General features: G+C 44.0%; 1 protein-coding gene across 6 annotated transcripts in view; it reads left to right on the plus strand.

Annotated features, from left to right (window-relative positions):
- The first annotated feature begins 5,914 nt into the window (after positions 1 to 5,914).
- The window catches only part of LOC110504187 (zinc finger protein 395), a 29,790-nt gene continuing 9,053 nt past the window's right edge, over positions 5,915 to 26,651 (plus strand). Inside the window, exons 1-8 of one of the 6 annotated variants that reach the window (XM_036962428.2) lie at positions 5,915 to 6,323; positions 18,645 to 18,950; positions 19,923 to 20,152; positions 22,340 to 22,452; positions 22,619 to 22,830; positions 22,976 to 23,076; positions 23,240 to 23,570; positions 24,609 to 24,701. In XM_036962428.2, the coding sequence (XP_036818323.2) occupies positions 18,756 to 18,950; positions 19,923 to 20,152; positions 22,340 to 22,452; positions 22,619 to 22,830; positions 22,976 to 23,076; positions 23,240 to 23,570; positions 24,609 to 24,701 (1,275 nt within the window). In that variant the 5' untranslated portion in view covers positions 5,915 to 6,323; positions 18,645 to 18,755. Of the gene's footprint in view, positions 6,324 to 9,767; positions 10,013 to 18,644; positions 18,951 to 19,922; positions 20,153 to 22,339; positions 22,453 to 22,618; positions 22,831 to 22,975; positions 23,077 to 23,239; positions 23,571 to 24,608; positions 24,702 to 26,651 lie in introns of those variants that run through there. The other 5 variants (XM_036962429.2, XM_036962430.2, XM_090220595.1 and 2 more) reach the window with 5 other exon arrangements.

Consider the following 26,651-nt stretch of genomic DNA (forward strand, 5'->3'; position numbering starts at 1 on the left):
AGCCCTTCGTACATCAGCTGATATCTCAAAGTGCTGTACAGAAACCCAGCCTAAAACCCCAAACAGCAAGCAATGCAGGTGTAGAAGCACGGTGGCTAGGAAAAACTCCCTAGAAAGGCCAAAACCTAGGAAGAAACCTAGAGAGGAACCAGGCTATGTGGGGTGGCCAGTCCTCTTCTGATACCTCCCAGATGTGAGGTATCACGATCTCTTTCAATAATGACAGGAATGGAGTAGGTCTTTATCCTAGTCTGATTGCTAAGGCAAACACCACCATGTTTAGTTTTGCCCAACCCAGGTCGAGGCACAGACACGGTCTCAATGGGAATAGCTGAGCTGACTACACTGACTGTGCTAGTGGCAGACTCCACTAAGCTGGCAGGCTTGCTAACAGCCTGCTGCCTGGCCTGCACCCTATTTCATTGTGTAGCTAGAGGAGTTAGAGCCCTGTCTATGTTGGTAGATAAGATGAGAGCACCACTCCAGCTAGGATGGAGTCCGTCACTCCTCAACAGGCCAGGCTTGGTCCTGTTTGTGGGTGAGTCCCAGAAAGAGAGCCAATTATCTACAAATTCTATCTTTTGGGAGGGGCAGAAAACAGATTTCAACCAGCGATTGAGTTGTGAGACTCTGCTGTAGAGATCATCACTCCCCCTAACTGGGAGGGGGCCAGAGACATTTACTCGATGCCGACACATCTTTCTAGCTGATTTACACACTGAAGCTATGTTGCACATATTCACATTAAACCTCCCTCACACTACTATTCATGTGCACAGACACACACACACACACATACACTCACACACATACACTCACCCACACCTACACCCACCCACACCTACACCCACCCCATCCATGGAACAGTTATTGACGGCTACTTCTAACGTTACTTCATAGAGAAGAACAGTTACTTGGGGAAAGTAGAGTCTAGATTGTATTTGGGGGTGGGGGAAAGAATATTGTCTCAATTTACGATAAGCTGGTCTTGGACACTACTGTATGTCACCTAGTGTGCTTATCTTTTCCCCCCCGCTTCTGCCTCTCCTCAGTGCAGGGGGACATCCATTTCTCATTATCACCTGTTGGCATTGAGGTCATTGTCTTGACATTTCTGAAATTCGCTGGGAGCGGCTGAAGTATCTGTTGCAATCAGAGGAAAGAGCATAACATGGTGAGAAGTGGAATTTGTCTTGTGATTTGTCAGCAGTGTGTGAACGAACAGTGTGTGTCTGTGTTGTGTGTATGCGTGTCTTTGTGTGTGTGTGTGTGCGTGTGTGTGAGAGAGAGAGCGAGAGAGAGGGCGAGAGAGAGAGAGAGAGAGAGAGAGAGAGAGAGGGCAAGAGAGAGAGAGAGAGAGAGAGAAAGAGAGAGAGAGAGAGTGTGTGTTATGGGGGCTTGTGCATGCGCCTGTGTGTGCATTCTAGGGACTTTACATCTCGCTACTGCTAGACATTTAATCCATTGTGGTCACATTACACCTCGGGGAGAGTAGTAAGGGGCGTGACAGGGCGGGGGTGGACAGAGGACAAAAGAATGGGGGATGTCCACTCCAAACCCAACACACACTTGATAAGAGTACTTCATGATACTAAATGGAAATAGCACTTTTTTCAAAATGTATTATTTAGTTTTATGCTTTACCCAAACCATAGCTCTAACCTTAACCACTATGAATGAATACCTAAACGTAACCCTTTTGAGTCGTTTCTGTTTTAACCCTGTGACCTCGCGGAATTAACCCTGTAATCACATGGAATTAGTGGGTCAAAAAATGTACGTTCATCCAATTACGTGAAATCCGAAGTGAAACTCTGAGATCATGAGGTTGGTATTATAATACGGTTCATAGGACATTATAAGGGGTCATATAGGCTCATGACAGGTCTTAGTTACAATGTATTAGAACTGCATCACAACGTGTTACCAACTCCTCCTATTTGTCTGTAATGTGTAGGTTGTAGGCTACATCCCATGAAATAAGCCTTTAGTTTGTTTTTCAACAAGAGGACTAAAGCGGCTCATAGGAGGCCTTTTACTGTCCAACAGCCGAGGGATGAACAAGTCTTGGGAGTGTGCTTACTTGAGACTACTGTATCAGGGTGTTAGTGAGGTAACACCGCAACCTCAACTTGTCAGGTTTTGAAATAATCACTAACTAATCCATTCTCCTGATCTCAAACAGTGGGCAAGGAGCTTTTCATGCATGCCCATGTGTGATCTCACGGCCAGAAGACCTTGACTACTGCTTATAATAGGAATGGTATTAGAGACATACGCACTAATCTGTAAATCACATGAATTATCATAATAAGGTTTTGTGGGTTAACAGATTGACATATACAGCACATATAAGTTACGAATTAAGAGGATATGCATACAGTTGAAGTTGGAAGTTTACATACACCGTAGCCAAATACATTTACATTCAGTTTTTCACAATTCCTGACATTTAATACTCATAAAAATTCCCTGTCTTAGGTCAGTTAGGATCGCCACTTTATTTTAAGAATGTGAAACGTCAGAATAATAGTAGAGAGAATGATTTACTTCAACTTTGATTTATTTCATCACAGTCCCAGTGGGTCAGAAGTGTACATACACTCAATTAGTATTTGGTAGCATTGCTTTTAAATTGTTTAACTTGGGTCAAACATTTTGGATAGCCTTCCACAAGATTCCCACAATAAGTTGGGTGAATTTTGACCCATTCCTCCTGACAGAGCTGGTGTAACTGAGTCAGGTTTGTAGGCCTCCTTGCTCGCACACGCTTTTTCAGTTCTGCCCACAGATTTTCTATAGGATTGAGGTCAAGGCTTTGTGATGGCCACTCCAATACCTTGACTTTGTTGTCCTTAAGCCATTTTGCCACAACTTTGGAAGTATGCTTGGGGTCCTGACTGATGTCTTGAGATGTTGCTTCAATATATCCACACAATTTTCCGTCCTCATGATGCCATCTATTTTGTGAAGTGCACCAGCCCCTCCTGCAGCAAAGCACCCCCACATAATGATGCTGCCACCCCCGTGCTTCACGGTTGGGATGGTGTTCTTCGGCTTGCAAGCCTCCCCCTTTTTCCTCCAAACAAAACAATGGTCATTATGGCCAAACAGTTCTATTTTTGTTTCATCAGACCAGAGGACATTTCTCCAAAAAGTACGATCTTTCTCCCCATGTGCAGCTGCAAACCGTAGTCTGGCTTTTTTATGGCGGTTTTGGAGCAGTGGCTTCTTACTTGCTGAGCGGCCTTTCAGGTTATGTTGATATAGATACGTTTGTACCTGTTTCCTCCAGCATCTTCACAAGGTCCTTTGCTGTTGTTCTGGGATTGATTTGCACTTTTCGCACCAAAGTACGTTCATCTCTAGGAGACAGAATGCGTCTCCTTCCTTAGCGGTATGATGGCTGCATCGTGTGTGGTGTTTATACTTGCGTACTATTGTTTGTACAGATGAACGTGGTACCTTCAGCCATTTGGAAATTGCTCCCAAGGATGAACCAGACTTTTTCGGAGGTCTTGGCTGATTTCTTTTGATTTTCCCATGATGTCAAGCAAAGAGGCACTGAGTTTGAAGGTAGGCCTTGAAATACATCCACAGGTACTCTCACGCCCTGACCTTAGAGATCCTTTTTATGTCTCTATTTTGGTTTGGTCAGGGCGTGAGTTGGGCTGGGCATTCTATGTTTTGCGTTCTATGTTTTCTATTTCTGGGTGTTTGGTCGGGTGTGGTTCTCAATCAGAGGCAGCTGTCTATCGTTGTCTCTGATTGAGAACCATACTTAGGTAGCCTTTTCCCACCTGTGTTTTGTGGGTAGTTGTTTTCTGTTTTTGTGTCTGCACCAGACAGAACTGTTTCGGTTTCGTTCGTTCTCTTTGTTATTCAGTGTTCAGTTCTATTAATAAATCATGAACACTTACCACGCTGCACCTTGGTCCTCTTCTTCAAACAGCCGTTACAGGTACACCTCCAACTGACTAAAATTATGCCAATTAGCCTATCAGAAGTTTCTAAAGCCATGACATAATTTTCTGGAATTTTCCAAGCTGTTTAAAGGCACCGTGTGTGTAAACTTCTGACCCACTGAAATTGTGATACAGTGAAATAATCTGTAAACAATTTTTGTAAAAATTACTTGTGTCATGCACACAGTAGATGTCCTAACCGACTTGCCAAAACTATAGTTTGTTAACAAGAAATTTGTGAAATGGTTGAAAAACAAGTTTTAATGACTCCAACCTAAGTGTATGTAGACTACCGACTTCAACTGTACATCTGCTTTGCAAACTGATATCATGCAGATTAACAAGCAGTCTTCTATTATTTTTACAAGTTATTTTTAGTTGGAATACTTTAAAGTGTAAAGTCCAATCCTTGCATCTCCATGTGGAACATTTGAGTGCATCAGCATTATAAGCATTATAAATATGTTGGTACTCTCTTCCATTATATAAAAAGAGAGAATCAGACATGGCACCGATAGGGTAACTGCGACACACCCACGGAGTGGACCAATAGTAGGAATGTGGGGAGTGGGCTATAGGGAACCTCAGATTCTCATAGTCATGGGAAACACACATGAGAGAAACAACAGGCGAACATCACCACCAACCTTGGCCTAATCTCAGTTAACCCAGAACTAAAAATGTTGTTTTCCTGTCAGTCCATGAGCGATTAACCTAGGCCTGCATGCCCGATTTTGTAATGGTTAACGTGCAGAGGTGTGTGTGTGTTAGAGAGAGACATGTTAGTCTGTGTGTGTGTGTGTGTGAGAGAGAGAGAGAGAGAGAGAAAGAGAGAGATGATTTGCTGCAGTGAATAGACCATGCTTGTATTCATTTTTTTAGGGAATGGAGCACTTATTTTGGCATGATTGAGATGGGTAATTTAGTAGCCAGGTGGATGAAAACTGAGAAGGGGGCCTATGTATAATACTCCTGCTGTATCTGGGTCATTGGACCAGTGTTTCGCAACACCAGTCTCCAGAGCGCCAATGACTCACCCACACACCCACCGTGCGTTAGCCTATGCTCTCTCAATGCAGCTGTTCAGTCTGTGTGTGTGTGAGTGAACGCGTTCGGCCGTGCGCGTATATATATTCGCCCGACCGACCACATGTTCACCCGAACGTAGAGCATGCGCTTGCCATGCAGAGGTGGCATGGGGACGTTAAATCTTTAGGTGGAAAAAAAATGAAAGACATAGAAACATCATCCCTGCATCTATATTGCTGTACAATCATCATCCCTGCATCTATTTTGCTGTACAAACATCATCCCTGCGTCTATATTGCTGCTGTAGCCTATGTTATGTAATCCATATTGGGGACTCCCCGCCCACACAAGCAATCCGCATACCAAACTGCACATACAGTAGGTATTTGTTGTTTTCACCTCAAGAAAAGGAAAACTCACAACACCTTATCATTAGTGTAAACGGAGGCAGTGTGGGCTGCATTTAGCCTACTGTGTCAGTCACAGCAAATCTCACCCGACTCGTTTTGTCAAACGCTGCAATGTCTTGTCGAACGCTGATCAATACTGAGATTATGATGACGTCGCTACATACAAGTAGCAACATTGTTCATGTTGTGGAGGGGTATGATATGACAATAACAACACTGTAGGCCGAATAAAACTAATAGTAGATAACATATATTTATAATCAGTAGGCCTGTCTTTCTCCATTCATTCATTTCAAACATCCCCAGTAGCCTATGACCAGCTAGCACTGAAGCAACGTTAAACGTAGTTATTTGCTTTCTGCAGCAGGGCAGAGATACAACAATGTAACCTGGTTTAGTTACTGTACGTCCATTGTGAGCTCCCCTCCACTCAAGCACGCCCAACTACAGGCCACTGTAAACAAGTGAGATTTGTGGGACGTGTGTCTTGAAAAACTGGGTTTGACCAATGAACGCGGACATCTTTACCACATGGTTAGCTTGTTTACTAGAAGACCTGAAAACCCCGCTGAATATAGAGTTTAAGAAAACCCGGAATTGAATGTCGTGTCTTAATATCAAAACTTGACACCTGCAGCTATATTTCCACACTAAAATGGTGTCACCGCCGTTGATTTATCTATCCGATTGAGGCTACGAGTAAAGTACACGGTTATTGGCGTCCAAGGGCATTGTATGGTATTTACTTGAGACTGTTTTAGCAGAAGAAAAGCTCCATTCCAATCCTGCCACTGACTCCATATCGGGTTTGGATATAACCAGCATACAACCCTTTTTCCAGGCACAGAAAATAGCATTTCAAGTTACAGCCGGTTAAAGCGAGCTTGAAGGAAGGGGGTGTGTTAAAAAATTGGCGGAGGTAAGTGCACTGTACCCATTGAAACTTTGGGTTGTTTTTCTCAAAGAAAAGTGCTGTTTATGATGCATTTTTCAACGATGCTTGTCAACGTTCTAGTAGATTTATTCTGTATTGCATAAGGACTCGATTGTAAGGGTATACAACAACAAAAAAAACGTGTTGATCTGATCGCTGCAAAATGTATTGGGGCTCATTTTTAGATGACCATGTTGATCAACTGTCGAGTGGCAAAGAATATTAGGAGGACGCAGTCAAAACAGACTCACTGTTTTTATTTGTGGGCCATCAATCATTCTTCAATGAAGCAATGCTGAGTAGTGCTGTACGGACATTTTCTTTTAAAACATAACAGAGTATCAGAATGTAGGCTGGGCTACTGTAAAAGTCATGTTTTGCATCCTAAACTCTCTTGTGCGCAGTGCTCCTTTGTTACAATAACCTTGTTAATGAATTTATTCCTTTTAACTTCCAAGATGATTCTATTATTGTGGAACCTGTAAAACATGCAAAAAACATGTATACTAATAAAACAATTATTATGCATTATAGTGAATAAAATATTTACATTAAAAGTGTTGTAGTGAGGATATTGCTGCATTAGGGATAACATGGTGGTATTTTCATGGTATTTTTTTTGATGTAACGCCATGGTTAGTAAGCTCACCTAGAAGTTGTTTTGGTAAGGGAAAATACACAATGGGCAGTTAGTGCGGGCATGCGTGGTTATACCACTCTTTACCGATAGGGGGTGGACACTCCTTCAGAGTGATGTTTTTGTAAGCACAACGCTTCTAAATGCAATGATGATGACATTGATTGACACCTTGAATTAAAGCTTCCCATTCACCCCCTGGTCAACGTTATTATGCTGCGTTGTTATTATCATGTTATTACATGAAGTAATAGTAAAGTTGTGGAGATATACACTGATGAGAATGATGATGATGACAGTGATAATAAAGCTATTTTTTATTTTATTTTATTTAACCTTTATTTAACTAGGCAAGTCAGTTAAGAACACATTCTTATTTACAATGATGGGCTACCAAAAGGCAAAAGGCCTCCTGCGGGGACAAAAGCCAAACTTTGGGGGGCTCCAAATAATGCTAATTTGCCGATTCTATTTCTTTAAAATGCAGTGGTGAACTGTTACAGTGGTAAATATGAATAAAAATGTGTGTTCCAAATTAAACGAACACCCCCACCTGTCTGTCATGGACAATACAGTCGCCTACAAGGACATACTCTTCAGAGCAAACTGATTTGAAATAAAACAATATTGCTTTCCTGAAAATAATATTTAGAAACAAATATTAAGAAAGTAGAGGATTACATTTGCATGCACATGCATAGGTAGTTAAATAAAGGTTAAATAAATAAAAATAAAAGGGGCCTCATCTGTCATTCAAGGGGATTTGCGCCCCCCTTGCCCTCCTAGGTATCCTTGTGGCGCAGCAGTCTAAGGCACTGCATCTCAGTGCTAGAGGTGTCACTACAGACACCCTGGTTTGATTCCAGGCTGCATTGCAACTGGCCGTGATTGGGAGTCCCGTAGGGTGGCACACAATTGGTCCGGGTTTGGCTGGTGTAGGACATCGTTGTAAATAAGAGTTTGTTCTTAACTGACTTGCATAGTTAAATAATAATAATCACATTCTGGTCAGAATTACAAACATCTTTTAGGATGTGTTTTTTACCTAGTATTCCTGACAGTATGGGCTGGGGCGGCAGGTAGCCTAGTGGTTAGAGCGTTGGGTCAGTAATCAAAAGCTTGCTGGATCAAATCCCCAAGCTGACAAGGTAAAAATCTGTTGTTCTGCCCCTGACAGTAGGCTGTCATTGTAAATAAGAATTTGTTCTTAACTGACTTGCCTAGTTAAATACAGGTCAAATAAATAAAGTATGCCGTCTGTAACTGGGGATTGTGGCATGTACAGTAGAGAGCTACTGTAACACAGAAGGCCAATGTTGTGCAATCAAAGGAAATGCTGTTACGATCAGATCAGTTCACTATTACAACAATGAGTCAACCATTACTGGAATCAAGGAGGGGGATGGAGAGAAAAAACCTGACTGTAATTTGAGTTTTTTTTATGGCAGTTGCCAACCAGACCTTGAGAGACGTCTCCTTCTCACTCTCATTCTCCTAGTCTCTCAAATGTTTTCTTTCATACAGATTTGGATCTTAATTTGAGCCATCTTGCTACAGCAGGAAAATGTGAATTATTATGCGGATTATAATTAATGCACATTTTTGTAGAGGTTGATCAACTTTTCATTCGGTCAAATCGAGTCTGAAATTTCAAAGTGGAAATTACAAACTTTAGAAGCCTTTTAAAAACTCAAATACACTACAAGTTTGCATTTCCTGCAGTGCAGGAAAATTCTCAGCAACAGACCCCTACCCACATGTACATACTGTATTACCTCAATTACCTCAGCTACCTCGTACCCCTGCACATTGACTCAGTACTGGTACTCCTTCTATGTACAGTTTTATACACTTTTATTTCTTTCATCACATTCCCAGTGGGTCAGAAGTTTACATACACTCAATTAGTATTTGGTAGCATTGCTTTTAAATTGTTTAAATTGTAACTTGGGTCAAATGTTTTGGATACCCTTCCACAAGCTTCCCACAATAAGTTGGGTGAATTTTGACCCATTCCTCCTGACAGAGCTGGTGTAACTGAGTCAGGATTGTAGGCCTCCTTGCTCGCACACGCTTTTTCAGTTCTTCCCACAAATATTCTACAGGATTGAGGTCAGGGCTTTGTGATGGCCACTCCAATACCTTGACTTTGTTGTCCTTAAGCCATTTTGCCACAACTTTGGAAGTATGCTTGGGGTCATTGTCCATTTGGAAGACCCATTTGCGACCAAGCTTGAACTTCCTGACGGATGTCTTGAGATGTTGCTTCAATATATCCACATCATTTGGAGTGGTTGAAAAACACGTTTTTAATGAGTCCAACCTAAGTGTATGCAAACTTCCGACTTCAACTGTATAGCCTTGTTAATGTTTTTATTGTGTTTCTATTTCCTTTTTTATTTAGAAAATATTTGTCTTACTTTTTACCTCTGCATTGTTGGGAATGGGCTCATAAGTAAGCCTTTCACTGTAAAGTCTACACCTGTTGTATTAGGTGCATGTGACCAATACATTTGATTTGTGATTAGTATCTGTACTACTCAGTCTTTGGCTTCCCTGGTGGCGTTGGTGTTGCTTACACACACACACACACACACACACACACACACACACACACACACACCCTCCTCTCTCCCCCACCCTGCACTCCACTCCACACCCCCCACCCCAAATCTTTCCCACCTGTAAATTCTTCTTCTGTACTCTGTAGAAAGGATGACTCACTGTGTCTGTCTTGCTCTCTGGTATTGAGACTTGCATCAGTTTCATGATGACATCCAAATAGTGATTTTATTGACTACATGAGACAGGAAGCGTGATTGGTGGTAGAATGAGTCCTCCGCTTTGCAGGGGAACGTTCAGTAATTATTGGGAGAGTATTATTGAAGAATCCCACCCCAGCTTATTGGAGACTGTTTGGAGACTGTTTGGAGACTGATTGGACACTGATTGGAAACTTATTGGGGACTTATTGGAGACTGTTTGGAGACTATCATTGGAGCAGTGTCTTGACTTTTAGCCTTTTTTCCTAAGCAGGGTAAATACAAAGTATTTTGACATAATCATGTATTTTGACTGCTTTGCAGGGTAACTTGAATAACATGAAATTCAACAAGTGGAAAGAGTCATTAGTGGTGCACTCTTTTGTAATAACTATGTAATTCATATTCTGTCTGGTTTGAAGAGAATATTTACAGGCTACTGTTACGTAATTGTATGTTAAAACCTAAGGTAGGCCTAAACATTCCATTGGGATGTTGAATTGCAGCTAACTTTAGCTCTGTGTGTAGATGGTCTGACCAGCAACCAGCCCTTCCTCTCTTTAAATAAGTATCAAGACAAATCTAATGATGAACAACAGTGTCCAAAATGGAAGGGCTCCAAAATAGGTCATCATGGGACATTTTTGTGTTCCAATTAGTGTTGTCACGATACCGGAATTTTGACTTCGATATCGATACAATGTTTAGTATCACAATACTCGATACCAAAACGATACCACAACAATCTTTGGGCATCTTTTGCATTGAAGTAGCCTCTTTTATCAAAATGTGCACTGTCTCTTTAACCAGTAATGACTTCATTTGCTGATATTCTTTGGGAGAGATGTGAGAGAGAGACCAAATAATTGAATGACTAATTTTTTTGGTGGCAATCGTCTTTGAAATAAGCATATTTAGCATTGTGGTTTGCACATTTTTTAAGTGCTGAGAAAAGTCCTAAAATAATATTTCAGCCTATCAAATACTATTTTTAAGAAATGTATCATTTTTGTATAGTTATGTGATTCACAACCAAACAGTGGTGGAAAAAGTACTACATTTTCATACTTGAGTCAAAGTGAAGATACCTTAATAGAAAATGACTCAAGTAAAAGTGAAAGTCACCCAGTAAAATACTACTTGAGTAAAAGTCTAAAAGTATTTGGTTTTAAATATACTTAAGTATCAAAAGTAAATGGAATTGCTAAAATGTACTTAAGTATCAAATGTGAAAGTAAAAGTACAAACCATTTGAAATTCCTTAGATTAAACAATGTTGTTGTTTTTTTATTGGCAGATAGCCAGGGGGCACACTCCAACGCTCAGACATCATTTACAAACGAAGCATTTGTGTTTAGTGAGTCCGCCAGATCAGAGGCAGTAGGGATGACCAGGGATGTTCTCTTGATAAGTGTGTGAATTGGATCATTTTCCTGTCAAAATGCAACAAAAACTTTTGGGTGTCAGGGAAAGTGTATGGAGTAAAAAGTACATTATTATCTTTAGGAATGTAGTGAAGTAAAAGTTGGCAAAAATATAAAAAGTAAAGTACAGATACCCCCCAAAATTACTTAAGTAGTACTTTAAAGTATTTTTACTAAAACACTTTACACCACTGCAACCAAAGTACTTGGGTAGTGGATTGATATTAGCTTTAGCTGTCAGCTAGCAAGGGAAGCCTACAAAGCTGTAAGCTACCAGTATCTTCATCTACTGACCACGTTTACATGCACACAGTATTCCAGATAGCAGCTCATATCCCGCTTAACATTTTAGTCGGGATATGCTGTTTACATGCACCTTTGATATCCTGCTCATGAGTATCCCTGTATCCATGAATGAACAGAATATTCCTGATTTAAGTTCATATTGGTTAAATGGAAGAGTAACTGAAATCTGGACACTGACTCTAGGCCTATAACCGCTCACATGTAGTGTGAGCTTCCGGCGCCGACAGAGATGGCCGCCTCGCTTCGCGTTCCTAGGAAACTATGCAGTTTTTTGTTTTTTTACGTGTTATTTCTTACATTAGTACCCCAGGTCATCTTAGGTTTCATTACATACAGTCGAGAAGAACTACTGAATATAAGATCAGCATCAACTCACCATCAGTACGACCAAGAATATGTTTTTCGCGACGCGGATCCTGTGTTCTGCCTTACAAACAGGACAACGGAGTGGATCCTATGCAGCGACCCAAAAAAACGACTCCGAAAGAGAGGGAAACGAGGCGGTCTTCTGGTCAGACTCCGGAGACGGGCACAGCGCGCACCACTCCCTAGCATTCTTCTTGCCAATGTCCAGTCTCTTGACAACAAGGTTGATGAAATCCGAGCAAGGGTAGCATTCCAGAGGGACATCAGAGACTGTAACGTTCTTTGCTTCACGGAAACGTGGCTTACTGGAGAGACGCTATCCGAAGCGGTGCAGCCAACAGGTTTCTCCACGCATCGCGCAGACAGGAAAAAACATCTTTCTGGTAAAAAGAGGGGCGGGGGCGTATGCCTTATGACTAACGTGACATGGTGCGATGAAAGAAACATACAGGAACTCAAATCCTTCTGTTCACCTGATTTAGAATTCCTCACAATCAAATGTAGACCGCATTATCTACCAAGAGAATTCTCTTCGATTATAATCACAGCCGTATATATCCCCCCCCAAGCAGACACATCGATGGCTCTGAACGAACTTTATTTAACTCTCTGCAAACTGGAAACAATTTATCCGGAGGCTGCATTCATTGTAGCTGGGGATTTTAACAAGGCTAATCTGAAAACAAGACTCCCCAAATTTTATCAGCATATCGATTGCGCAACCAGGGGAGGAAAGACCTTGGACCATTGTTACTCTAACTTCCGCGACGCATATAAGGCCCTGCCCCGCCCCCCTTTCGGAAAAGCTGACCACGACTCCATTTTGTTGATCCCTGCCTACAGACAGAAACTAAAACAAGAGGCTCCCACGCTGAGGTCTGTCCAACGCTGGTCCGACCAAGCTGACTCCACACTCCAAGACTGCTTCCATCACGTGGACTGGGAGATGTTTCGTATTGCGTCAGATAACAACATTGACGAATACGCTGATTCGGTGTGCGAGTTCATTAGAACGTGCGTTGAAGATGTCGTTCCCATAGCAATGATTAAAACATTCCCTAACCAGAAACCGTGGATTGATGGCAGCATTCGTGTGAAACTGAAAGCGCGAACCACTGCTTTTAATCAGGGCAAGGTGTCTGGTAACATGACCGAATACAAACAGTGCAGCTATTCCCTCCGCAAGGCTATCAAACAAGCTAAGCGCCAGTACAGAGACAAAGTAGAATCTCAATTCAACGGCTCAGACACAAGAGGCATGTGGCAGGGTCTACAGTCAATCACGGACTACAGGAAGAAACCCAGCCCAGTCACGGACCAGGATGTCTTGCTCCCAGGCAGACTAAATAACTTTTTTGCCCGCTTTGAGGACAATACAGTGCCACTGACACGGCCTGCAACGAAAACATGCGGTCTCTCCTTCACTGCAGCCGAGGTGAGTAAGACATTTAAACGTGTTAACCCTCGCAAGGCTGCAGGCCCAGATGGCATCCCCAGCCGCGCCCTCAGAGCATGCGCAGACCAGCTGGCCGGTGTGTTTACGGACATATTCAATCAATCCCTATACCAGTCTGCTGTTCCCACATGCTTCAAGAGGGCCACCATTGTTCCTGTTCCCAAGAAAGCTAAGGTAACTGAGCTAAATGACTACCGCCCCGTAGCACTCACATCCGTCATCATGAAGTGCTTTGAGAGACTAGTCAAGGACCATATCACCTCCACCCTACCTGACACCCTAGACCCACTCCAATTTGCTTACCGCCCAAATAGGTCCACAGACGATGCAATCTCAACCACACTGCACACTGCCCTAACCCATCTGGACAAGAGGAATACCTATGTGAGAATGCTGTTCATCGACTACAGCTCGGCATTCAACACCATAGTACCCTCCAAGCTCGTCATCAAGCTCGAGACCCTGGGTCTCGACCCCGCCCTGTGCAACTGGGTACTGGACTTCCTGACGGGCCGCCCCCAGGTGGTGAGGGTAGGCAACAACATCTCCTCCCGCTGATCCTCAACACTGGGGCCCCACAAGGTTGCGTTCTGAGCCCTCTCCTGTACTCCCTGTTCACCCACGACTGCGTGGCCACGCACGCCTCCAACTCAATCATCAAGTTTGCGGACGACACAACAGTGGTAGGCTTGATTACCAACAACGATGAGACGGCCTACAGGGAGGAGGTGATTGCCCTCGGAGTGTGGTGTCAGGAAAACAACCTCACACTCAACGTCAACAAAACTAAGGAGATGATTGTGGACTTCAGGAAACAGCAGAGGGAACACCCCCCTATCCACATCGATGGAACAGTAGTGGAGAGGGTAGCAAGTTTTAAGTTCCTCGGCATACACATCACAGACAAACTGAATTGGTCCACTCACACAGACAGCATCGTGAAGAAGGCGCAGCAGCGCCTCTTCAACCTCAGGAGGCTGAAGAAATTCGGCTTGTCACCAAAAGCACTCACAAACTTCTACAGATGCACAATCGAGAGCATCCTGGCGGGCTGTATCACCGCCTGGTATGGCAACTGCACCGCCCTCAACCGTAAGGCTCTCCAGAGGGTAGTGAGGTCTGCACAACGCATCACCGGGGGCAAACTACCTGCCCTCCAGGACACCTACACCACCCGATGTCACAGGAAGGCCATAAAGATCATCAAGGACATCAACCACCCGAGCCACTGCCTGTTCACCCCGCTATCATCCAGAAGGCGAGGTCAGTACAGGTGCATCAAAGCTGGGACCGAGAGACTGAAAAACAGCTTCTATCTCAAGGCCATCAGACTGTTAAACAGCCACCACTAACACTGAGTGGCTGCTGCCAACACACTGACACTGACTCAACTCCAGCCACTTTAATAATGGGAATTGATGGGAAATGATGTAAATATATCACTAGCCACTTTAAACAATGCTACCTTATATAAATGTTACTTACCCTACATTATTCATCTCATATGCATACGTATATACTGTACTCTATATCATCGACGGTATCCTTATGTAATACATGTATCACTAGCCACTTTATACTATACTATGCCACTTTGTTTACATACTCATCTCATTTGTACATACTGTACCCGATACCATCTACTGTATCTTGCCTATGCTGCTCTGTACCATCACTCATTCATATATCCTTATGTACATATTCTTTATCCCCTTACACTGTGTACAAGACAGTAGTTTTGGAATTGTTAGTTAGATTACTTGTTATTACTGCATTGTCGGAACTAGAAGCACAAGCATTTCGCTACACTCGCATTAACATCTGCTAACCATGTGTATGTGACAAATAAAATTTGATTTGATTTGATTTGATTTAATATCATATTAACTCCTGCAGAATTGTGCATTTTTGCAGTGAAATTATACAACCGATGTTCATTTTGTCTCGGGAACAGGAGCGGAGAAAAATGATTTCTTTCTTTCAGCATCGCTGGAGAAAATGGGAATGTGCATGTAATGTGTTATCTCTGACACTATATCAGCAGATAGTATTTGAACCACATAAAATATGCACCCAAGATGAAAGGAAGCCTTATCAGAAATGTGTTTTGTCCTTTTCTCAGCTTTTCATTTCCTAATTTCCGTTTTTCACTGTTTTGGGGAGTTTTTGTGTTTTCTCCCTGGTCCCTAAACGAAACAGACAACTTTACCAGTGTTAACTAGATTACTAATGCATTCATTCTATCAATGTAAGATATTATTCTTTATTTAGTCTTCTGGGGCAACAAATGATGACAGAAGAGAAGCTGCATTTATCAAACTATAGTTGACAAACAAATGGCCTAGCAAATGTCGGAAATTATAAGCAGAAACGTAATTTAATTTATAGTAAATTAATGATAGTATGCTAAATTATTATGGAATTATTATGGTGATTTGTTTGACAATTGGATGAAAACATCATCACACAACACACGTGATTTGAGAAATGGAGCCTGCGCAGACCGCAAAAACAACAGTAAAGGGGATGAGACGTTTACATGCCACAGTATCCCGTCTTAGAACAGCATATCCCAGGCATCTTATCTGGGTTTCTCATAACTGGGATACAAGCTTTTTGGGGTTATTGTAAACAGAACATGATGATTATAAAACAGAGTACTTGAGTATCCCGAATAATAACGGGATATGGATGTGAATGTAAACCTGGTCACTGTAAAGTGAAAATTTCTACATGCTGTGTCGCATTATTCTATTAGTCTGCAATTCAGGGCGTTTCTGTGTGTGGGCCTTCCCTTAAGCATCCCGTTTGTTCCTTCATAAATGCCTCCCCGAGCATCCCATTGGTTCCTGCATGATCGCCCCCCCCTCCCCCCCTCGAGCACAACAACTTCAATTGTGTGACTCTTTGGAATGTGTCCTTCACATTCAACAGTGTCCTTCGCTCCTGCCTGCTGAACACCTTCCCTCACCTTCATTCACAGAACAGTGGGAATACTGTGTCCGACAAGCAGGGGCGAAGGACATTGTCGACTCCGCCTTCCGCCAGCTACTCTAGTGCACAGCAGGCGGGGGTGACACCATGTGCTAGCTAGCTTGCTAGTTAGCTAACACACAGTGTCTCCCCTGCCCACATGTTGTGTACCGGAGTCCTCCTAGGACTAGCTAGCTAGCACACTGTGTCCTTCGCTCCCATTTGCCGAACACCTGCCCTCATTGTTGTTAACAGAACTGCAGTGCCCAACAGGCAGATGCGAAGAACAACAGGCAGGTGCAGTTGGTGCGAAGAACACCGGGCGCATTCAAGCAGATCACTTTTGTCAAGATGTTGGTCACCACCTTTCAAATGTGTTGCATAACATAACATTTTTCTGACTTGCAACTACATGTCGACTGCATTAACTTTACAAAAATCATGTGATATCATACAGTTTTTATGAAGTCGCCTTCAAGTCACTGTGGTTGCTTCTCACCAACTACACCATGCAACCATCACCTGCATTGTGGGAGGGACTATTTGTCAACCAATCATTAGGGTGTTTTTGTTTGACCCACACGAACGTGGCCAAAGACATGACTGTGAAACAGCAAACAACTTTGCCACGATTCTAAAGCTACACGTGATAGGCTACAAATGAAAGTGATATTTGATATCTAACCAATTAATTGTACACACACACGCTATGTTTTCATTCTGTGAGTGTGGAATATGGGGTGTATAGAGAAGTCTATTTCTACATTTATAAAGAAAAACTTTTATAAGCAATAGCATCTATGTTGACACTGCCATGTTGAGTTGATCTGAGCCTTGCTGTTTGAAAAGCACTACAGTTTTCAACTCGGCTATCGCAGATGCACCTCCCTGACATCATTCGCCAACTTTTGTCTACAGTCGGCTTTGTTAGGCTTACCGCTCGAACACACCCACTGTCTACCGGTGTTGCCCCTGCTTCCCTTTAGCTATTCCGGTACACAGCAGGCGGGAAGCGGGAGTTACACCGTGTGCTAGCGAACTAGCTAGCGAACTAGCTAGCTTGCTCGTCACCTCCCACCTGCTGTGTAGCAGAGTCTTACGTAGGACTAGCTAGCTAGCACACAGTGTCCTTTGCTTCAGCCTTCCGAACACCTGCTCTTGCCGTCAACAGTTCCCGACGGGCAGGGGCGAAGGTCGCTACTGGGAAACACTCTTTTCACGCCACTTCGATACTGAAGTTACTTTTTTGTAGCAGGTTAGGAGAACTTACGCATCAGGTTAGGATAATTAACGTAGCAGGTTAGGAAACTGTAGTTAAGGTTAGGAAAGGGGTTACGGTTAGCGAAAATGCTCTCCTAACCTGCTACTAAAATCACTTTGTATCAAAGTAGCGTGAAAAGACTATGTCCCTTATGATACCTACTGTACTGGAGCGCCCCCACCTGTCCCAGCTTAAAAATGTAACAATACAAGTATCAAGAGGTGTTCCTGCAGATGCGAGAATGACCACATGCAGGAACGCCCCAAATTGCGCCCTTCTCCAAGACTGTTAACTTCTGTGCAGCATGAGTGTGGTGCTAACACAATGCAGCCCAGACTAGACTCCCAGTGCAGGCTAGCAGTGAGTGAGTGGAGCTAACATGATGCAGCTCAGACTCCCAGTGCAGGCTAGCAGTGAGTAAGTGGAGCAGGCAGGGTGAGCTATGATAAGGGGTCGGCTGCACTGATATAGACAGGCTTGATCCATGAGACACATTTGACAGAAATACCGAAAGTAACAAATATTCTAGTACCGAACCGTTTTTCGTGTTCTAGTATCGAAAAAGTACAGAAGTTTCAGTATACCGTGCAACACTAGTTGTAGCTTTATTAGCTTGAGCCATCTAATCCCAAGCCACTACACATACAGTATATAGTCAGAGGGTGGTGTAAAAAAGGGGTCGCCTCTACCCACTGATTTGGGGTCAAATTTGTTTTTATCCCTCTAATGGTCAAGGATAGGGTTGGCGGATATGGTAATCTTATCCAAGATCAGGAGCAATTTCAACCAAGAGCTTTTAAGGAGAGGAGGTGGGGAGAGGGGTAGATTGTGGTCTGAGACGGGTGTTCAAAAATGTAACCAAAAATGCCTTCCCCGCACATTTAATCAATCCATCAAGGTTCATGGCATCAACACATGCATCTGAACAGATATGACAATGTCAATGAAGGCAACTTTATAGGGCTTTGAAGCGTGAAATACAATAGGAAATGGAGCACAAAGATTTTCTCTGTTATATAATGTATTGAAAGCAGATGGTCAATTTCTAAGGGCTGGATTCAATTCGCATCGCAGAAGTATCGCGGAAGACGTTTTCTCCAATCTTGTTTCTTCTCTTTCAGCTGTACCTCTCTCTCACTCCGTCCTATTCTACGACCAGTCTTTGCCATTGTTCCAGAGAACCAAACCTCAATAGATCTTCTGAGTCTACAGACACAGTGTTACTCCCAACCATGTTACCCAAGACTCGTCTGGGGAAGCGTTCCCCCCTAGGGGCATTGCTGTGTACCTCCTGCCCATCCATGGAGAGCACACTGGAGACAGGGGCCCACGGGGACCCTGAGGGGGGTGTGGGGAGCCCAACTATGGGACCACCAGGGCCCCAGCATCTCAGCAGGTTCAACTTCAAACTACACCCTGGACAGAAGGTGAGGGAGAGGGGAGACAGGGAGCGGTGGGGAGAGAAGGGGGATGGAGGGAGAGAGGGTGAGAAGGGAGAGTGGGAAAGGAATGAGGGTAGAGGAGAGAAGGGGCTAGATCGACAGAGTGTAGGTGAGAGAAGAGAGGGAGGGAGAAAAAGTGGAATGCACTGTTCTTATGTAACTTTTCATAACTACTACAGATGTAGGATCTTCATTTGAGCCAATTTAAGAATCCTGCAGCAACAGGAAATTACTTTAGTTAATGGACATTTTTGAAAGGGTTGATATGATTTTCCCTTACGAAAAATGTGTCTGAAATTTCAAAGTGGAAACTACAAAATTTAGAAGCCTAAACCTCAAATACACTACACATTTTCAATTTCCTGCATTGCAGGAAAGTTCTCCTGCAACAGGGTGATCTGTATCTATCCCAATGTGGTCTCAGCCTTCTGTTTTCTGCTTGAGAGAAAAACAGCCAATGTGTCTGTCTGTCACTGTCTGTTCCCATTATCTTTCCCTCGTTTTCAGTGTTGATGTAAATCAGTATCTCTTGGCCTTTATCCCATCTCTTCTCATCTACAGTATTTCACTCCTCTCTCAGGTGAACAGGCTGGGCAGCAGTCCACTGTCATTCTGTCACTGTCACTCTGCCTTTGTCCACTGGGCTGTTTGATGGCCACAGTGGCACGATTACCTCAAGGCATCGCTTTTTTTATATCGGTCTCTCTTTTTCTTTATCTCTGTCTCTCTATGTCTTTCGCACCACTCTCCCCCTAGCTTGACACTAACTCTGACTTGTTGTTTTTGACTTGTCATTGTACTTCTCTATCCCTCTCTCTCTGTCTGTCTCTCGCTTTGCCCCTCTCTCTCTCTCTCTCTCTCTCTCTCTCTCTCTCTCGCTCCCTCCCTCCCACTCCCTCCCTCCCTCCCTCCCCGATTTACCATGTCACTGTCTCTAAACCCTCCCTCCCTCCACAGGTGTATGTGTTGTGTGGAGGGCGTGAGTGCACAGGGGTGGTGGAGCAACACAACCATGTGGATAATGAGGTGGCCATCCTGCTGCCTGCTCTGGGACAGCATGTCCTGAGGAAACTACAGGACGTCTGGACCTCCCCCACCGTCCCTCCTCATCCTCCTGCTGCAACACAGAGCACAAGGAAACCATACCAAGTGTCCTCCTGCATCGATGTTCCCAATGTGCCCAGGAGGTAAGGGTAGTGTAATGTAGTGTGGGAGGTAAGGGTAGTGTAATGTAGTGTGGGGAGGTAAGGATAGTGTAATGTAGTGTGAGGAGGTAAGGATAGTGTAATGTAGTGTGGGGAGGTAAGGGTTGTGTGGGGAGGTAAGGGTAGTGTAATGTAGTGTGGGGAGGTAAGGGTAGTGTAATGTGGGGAGGTAAGGGTAGTGTAATGTAGTGTGGGGAGGTAAGGGTAGTGTAATGTGGGGAGGTAAGGGTAGTGCAATGTAGTGTGGGGAGGTAAGGGTAGTGTAATGTAGTGTGGGGAGGTAAGGGTAGTGTAATGTAGTGTGGGGAGGTAAGGGTTGTGTGGGGAGGTAAGGGTAGTGTAATGTAGTGTGGGGAGGTAAGGGTAGTGTAATGTAGTGTGGGGAGGTAAGGGTAGTGTAATGTGGGGAGGTAAGGGTAGTGTAATGTAGTGTGGGGAGGTAAGGGTAGTGTAATGTAGTGTGGGGAGGTAAGGGTAGTGTAATGTAGTGTGGGGAGGTATGGGTAGTGTAATGTAGTGTGGGGAGGTAAGGGTAGTGTAATCTAGTGTGGGGGGGTAAGGATAGTGTAATGTAGTGTGGGGAGGTAAGGGTAGTGTAATGTGGGGAGGTAAGGGTAGTGTAATGTAGTGTGGGGAGGTAAGGGTAGTGTAATGTGGGGAGGTAAGGGTAGTGTAATGTAGTGTGGGGAGGTATGGGTAGTGTAATGTAGTGTGGGGAGGTAAGGGTAGTGTAATCTAGTGTGGGGGGGTAAGGATAGTGTAATGTAGTGTGGGGAGGTAAGGGTAGTGTAATGTAGTGTGTGGAGGTAAGGGTAGTGTAATGTAGTGTGGGGAGGTACGGGTAGTGTAATGTAGTGTGTGGAGGTAAGGATAGTGTAATGTAGTGTGGAGAGGTAAGGTTAGTGTAATGTAGTGTGGGGAGGTAAGGGTAGTGTAATGTAGTTTGAGACTTAAGGTTAGTGTAATGTAGTGTGGGAGGTAAGGGTAGTGTGGGGAGGTAAGGGTAGTGTAATCTAGTGTGGGGGGGTAAGGGTAGTGCAATGTAGTGTGGGAGGTAAGAATAGTGTAATGAAGTGTGGGGAGGTAAGGGTAGTGTAATGTAGTGTGGGGAGGTATGGGTAGTGTAATGTAGTGTGGGGAGGTAAGGGTAGTGTAATGTAGTGTGGGGAGGTAAGGGTAGTGTAATGTAGTGTGGGGAGGTATGGGTAGTGTAATGTAGTGTGGGGAGGTAAGGGTAGTGTAATGTAGTGTGGGGAGGTAAGGTTAGTGTAATCTAGTGTGGGGGGGGTAAGGGTAGTGTAATGTAGTGTGGGAGGTAAGAATAGTGTAATGAAGTGTGGGGAGGTAAGGGTAGTGTAATGTAGTGTGGGGAGGTATGGGTAGTGTAATGTAGTGTGGGGAGGTAAGGGTAGTGTAATGTAGTGTGGGGAGGTAAGGGTAGTGTAATGTAGTGTGGGGAGGTATGGGTAGTGTACTGTAGTGTGGGGAGGTAAGGGTAGTGTAATGTAGTGTGGGGAGGTAAGGGTAGTGTAATTTGTGTGGGGAGGTATGGGTAGTGTAATGTAGTGTGGGGAGGTATGGGTAGTGTACTGTAGTGTGGGGAGGTAAGGGTAGTGTAATGTAGTGTGGGGAGGTAAGGGTAGTGTAATTTGTGTGGGGAGGTATGGGTAGTGTAATGTAGTGTGGGGAGGTAAGGGTAGTGTAATCTAGTGTGGGGGGGTAAGGATAGTGTAATGTAGTGTGGGGAGGTAAGGGTAGTGTAATGTAGTGTGGGGAGGTATGGGTAGTGTAATGTAGTGTGGGGAGGTAAGGGTAGTGTAATTTAGTGTGGGGGGGTAAGGATAGTGTAATGTAGTGTGGGGAGGTAAGGGTAGTGTAATGTAGTGTGGGGAGGTATGGGTAGTGTAATGTAGTGTGGGGAGGTAAGGGTAGTATAATGTAGTGTGGGAGGTTCTGTATGAGGTTGGGCATGTGTATGTTTATGGGAGCAGGGTATACGTGTGTGTGTGTGTGTGTGTGTGTGTGTGTGTGTGTGTGTGTGTGTGTGTGTGTGTGTGTGTGTGTGTGTGTGTGTGTGTGTGTGTGTGTGTGTGTGTGTGTGTGTGTGTGTGTGTGTGTGCGTGCGTGTGTGAATGTACCTAATCCCTCTCCCCTTTCTCTCTGCTCCAGCTCCAGGAGTCCAGAGTCAGTGGATATGGATGAGATGATGGCAGCCCTCGTTCTGACCAGCCTGTCCTGCAGCCCTGTTGTTCAGAGCCCACCTCACAGAGACACAGTCATAGGTAATTCATTGATATATTAATTGATTGATAAGCTCTTAATTATATATATATTTTTTTGTCATTAATCATTGCAGGTTTAATCTAATATGTGTGTGTGTGTGTGTGTGTGTGTGTGTGTGTGTGTGTGTGTGTGTGTGTGTGTGTGTGTGTGTGTGTGTGTACACAGCAGGTTCTACTGGCATGGAGTGCGGGGCGGGGGAACTCTCAGACAGCGGCAGCAGTGGCTACTGGAGCTGTGACCGTGGCTACAGAAGCCCGGCCCCATCTCCGCCAATCACAGAGACAGAAGGTCACAGCCTGGCCACACCCACTGATGAGGGATTGGACATGGAGCTGGAGCAGGTGCTGTTTGATGAGCCTGCGCCACGGAAACGCAGGGTAGGGTAGTCACGGAAATAACCTTGCTAAAATTTACCAGAATTGACTGGCAAACACATCAGCTATTAGCTATTTGTTCTTCATTTAGAGTTGAGTCAGTTCCATCAACCTTGCATAACTGTGAACTTGTGTTCCCTCTCTCCAGAACTCAGTGAAGGTGGCCTACAGGTGTCTGTGGCCCAACTGTGGGAAGATTCTGACGTCTGTCGTGGGGATGAAACGTCACATCCGTACCCTGCACCTGGGGTAAGTGACAATAACATTTCCAATTATGTATCCACAAAGCTTTATAAAATACTTGTATTGTTAGAATGTGGGAGTGCTTCTACTAGCAGTGGTAGTGGCAGAAGAATACAAAAAATCAACAGTTGCATTAATCTATGTACCAAAAGTGTTTTCCCTTCCACAGCCAGAGTGTTGAGCATGAGCGTTGCTCCCGCAGCGAGGAGGACTTCTACTACACAGAGATCCACCAGCGGGAGCTGCAGCCCCTCACCCCACCTCCTGGGGTCTCCACCCACACCCCTATCCCTACCACTAGCACCAGCACCCCCTGGTTGGCCTGTGCCTCCCCCTCCAGCCCCTCTACCTCTGGGGTAGGACCAGGAGAACCAGGGGTAGGAGCAGGAGCTGGAGGAGACTCCCCAACAGAAGTGAATCCCCAGCCCAGCCAGCTCAGCCAGTCTGCCCCCTCCATCCCAGGGTGCTTCGGGCAGGTCCACTCTGAGCACTCCTACCAGGTAGGCACTAGGACAGGGTTCCCCAACTGGTGGTGGGTGATTTGTTGGACATAAAATACTATAAAAACACCAGCAAATCAGATCCAAGTGATTTTAATTTGTTCCCAAAGTATTCCCACACATAATAGAGATACACTCAGTAGCCAGTTTATTAGGTGCACCCCCCATCTAGTACCGGATCGGATCCCCCTTTGCCTCCAGAACAGCCTGAATTCTTTAGGGCATGGATTCTACAAGGTGTGGCGTTCAAACGTTGCTCAATTGGTATCAAGGGACCTAACATGTGCCAGGAAAACATTCCCCACACCATTACACCACCGCCACCAGCCTGTACCATTGACACCTGCTTACACCAATCCTGGCTCTGCCATCAGCATGACGAAACAGGAACCGTGATTCGTCAGACCAGGCAACGTTTTTCCACTCAATTGTCCAGTGTTGGTTATCGCGTCCCCCCTGGAGCCGCTTCTTCTTGTATTTAGCTGATAGGAGTGGAACCCGGTGTGGTCGTCTGCTGCAATAGTCCATCCGTGACAAGGACTGACAAGTTGTGCGTTCTGAGGTGCCGTTCTGCACACCACTCTTGTATTGCGCCATTATTTGCCTTTTTGTGGACTGCCTGTTAGCTTGCACGATTCTTGACAGATGTTTTTTGTTTGGCGGACCATTCTCGGTAAACCTTTGACACTGTCGTGTGTGAAAAGCCCAGGAGGCCGGCCGTTTCGGATATACTGGAACCGGCGCACATTGGCACCGGCGATCATACCGCGCTCAAAGTAACTGAATGCCTCGATGCCCACCGTTTGTAGGAGAGAACCATTTCCATGAACATGATGGTGTACTGTACCTAATACATGTTCACATTTTCTCTGTTCTGGACATAAAAAGTGGAAAACAAATGTTTCTTGAGTTGAATACATTACAAGCACGCGATGAGCAGCTATTGAAACCTCTGTATTGTTTTGCAAGTGGTTATACAGCCTTTTGTTTTGGTCGCAACCTGATTGCGACCATTGACCACATTGTTTACTTCTGCAGGCTCCTGCTTCAGTCCAGGTGGTGGCATCACCCGTCTCTGTTTCCTCCACCTGCCGTTGGACCAAACCCACCTCCACCCCCCAACCAAGTCAGGTAGGCTTGCATTAGGATTTAAAACTGAAAGTATGCATTCATTTGACCTTGCCTGGTGGGTCGTTACACGAAATGAGTGCCTTTTGCCTCCCTTTGATATTTTAAGTAGAAATTGTGCACAAATATTGAATTTTAAAAGCCTGTTATATTTAATGAAGTGCCCTTTAATATAGACCACATGGAGAATTCAATAAAGCAGATTTTTTTTAAATATGAATAAATACTTTTTTCACATGTCCCTCCGTGTACCTTCTGTGACTTCCAGGAAGATTTTAATCCCAATCCTTAACCCCAACATTTCTCAAACATGTCACCATCATTCTAAAGCCCTAGTTATTTTGTTGCTTTTGACAAAGTCATTTCTGAAGATTATTATTGATTTCATGTGATTATTGATTCATTTTAAGGTACACATTTTTACTTTCCCTCATTTTACGGTCAACCCTGTCACGTGAACTAAACTCTCGTTTTAATATAGTATTCCTTTGTAAAGATTTTTTTTCAAAAGAAACATTGAACATCTAATAGACAAATACTATTTTTAAAGCAGGTGAGTTGCTTCTACTGTTTTTGGACATTTTCTGGTGTTTTGTGGAGGAAAACTGAGTAGGTCAAGTATAACAAGTCAACCCTGTTACCCATAGATAGACAGGATAGAAATTGTTTAACAATTTCATTTTGGTGGGGGGGGGGGGGGGTTGCATTCAATTGCCCTTCCCTGTTGCACACATCAAGCTTCCATTTCACCTGTCACAAGGAGTTTTATGGCTGATTTAAGCTGAAATCGTCAACCCTGTTACTTTATTTGGGATTTAATAGGCACGTACTTTAGTCATTTTATTATTTCACCTCTTTAGATGGGAAAACGTGTTTTTTAATTGAGTTGAACATGTTTTCTTTATGACAGCATGTTAAAATTGGGTGAAATCAACAACAAAAAATCCACCAAGTTACACATCTCAAAAGGCCCCCGAATTCATGTAACAACCCTGGTGTACCAGGTGGGTAGAGCTGCACTTTGGGACCAAAGGAATGTTCTCAAATGCGCAAACTCCGCCCATCCCGCGTCTCAGCTGATAATTAATACAAATGCACCTAGAAAGAAACCCTGACTCCTGAGGCTCTTGAACGCAACCCTGACTGTAGAATCCAATAGAATAATCTGAAGGGAAATTCCCATAGATAATTTGCGTATAAACACTCAGTTAAGAACACCACAATTGCTGTTCATGTTTCATGCTGTATGTCCAGGTATATGCTATTTTCACTTCATTTTCCCCCTTTAAACACAGAGCTTTCCATATCTCCCAGCTTTCTGAATTCATCACGCATTTTCTTGAAAAGCGTGCATTTGCATAAACATTTCCCCCTACAGAGCCTTTGCCAGTATGTGTTTGTGGAGTAGAAGTCAGTCCATCAGGGACAAAGAACGCTTGTTTTATAGGATAGATTTATTGCCCTGCCTCCAGAGCTGCTCTATACTGCCAATAGCGTGTCGTAGATATTTACCAGGCAATCCCCTTGTTGATTTGATAATATTTTCCATTACCGAACATCGCCTTTGTCTCCACTGGCCCATAGACTCCCGTTCTGTGGTGCTACATCACTGCCACCTATCGATCGTTAGTAGGAACTGGGGGTCATTTTTATGTGTTGTAAACAACACGTGGTCAATGGCACGATCAAGTCACTGCAGTAGATCAGCTGCAGTGCACACACAGAACAGTCATTGCACGTACCCTTTTCAGCAGTAAACATGGATTGTTCAATTTGATGTGCACTAAATATGCATTGGATTTTGACCATTTGGACAGATCGTTTGTCATGAATGCTAAAATAGTGGATAAAGAGTTTCCTTGCTAATTCATCTGTGTTGTTTTGCTGGACTTGTACCTTGCAGTATTGTTAGATGTCCACATCAAATGCAATATGTCCTAATTTATTTGATTA

Source organism: Oncorhynchus mykiss, chromosome 25 (genome assembly GCF_057628025.1).
Source record: "Oncorhynchus mykiss isolate SJ-2025 chromosome 25, ASM5762802v1, whole genome shotgun sequence".
NCBI lineage: Eukaryota > Metazoa > Chordata > Actinopteri > Salmoniformes > Salmonidae > Oncorhynchus > Oncorhynchus mykiss.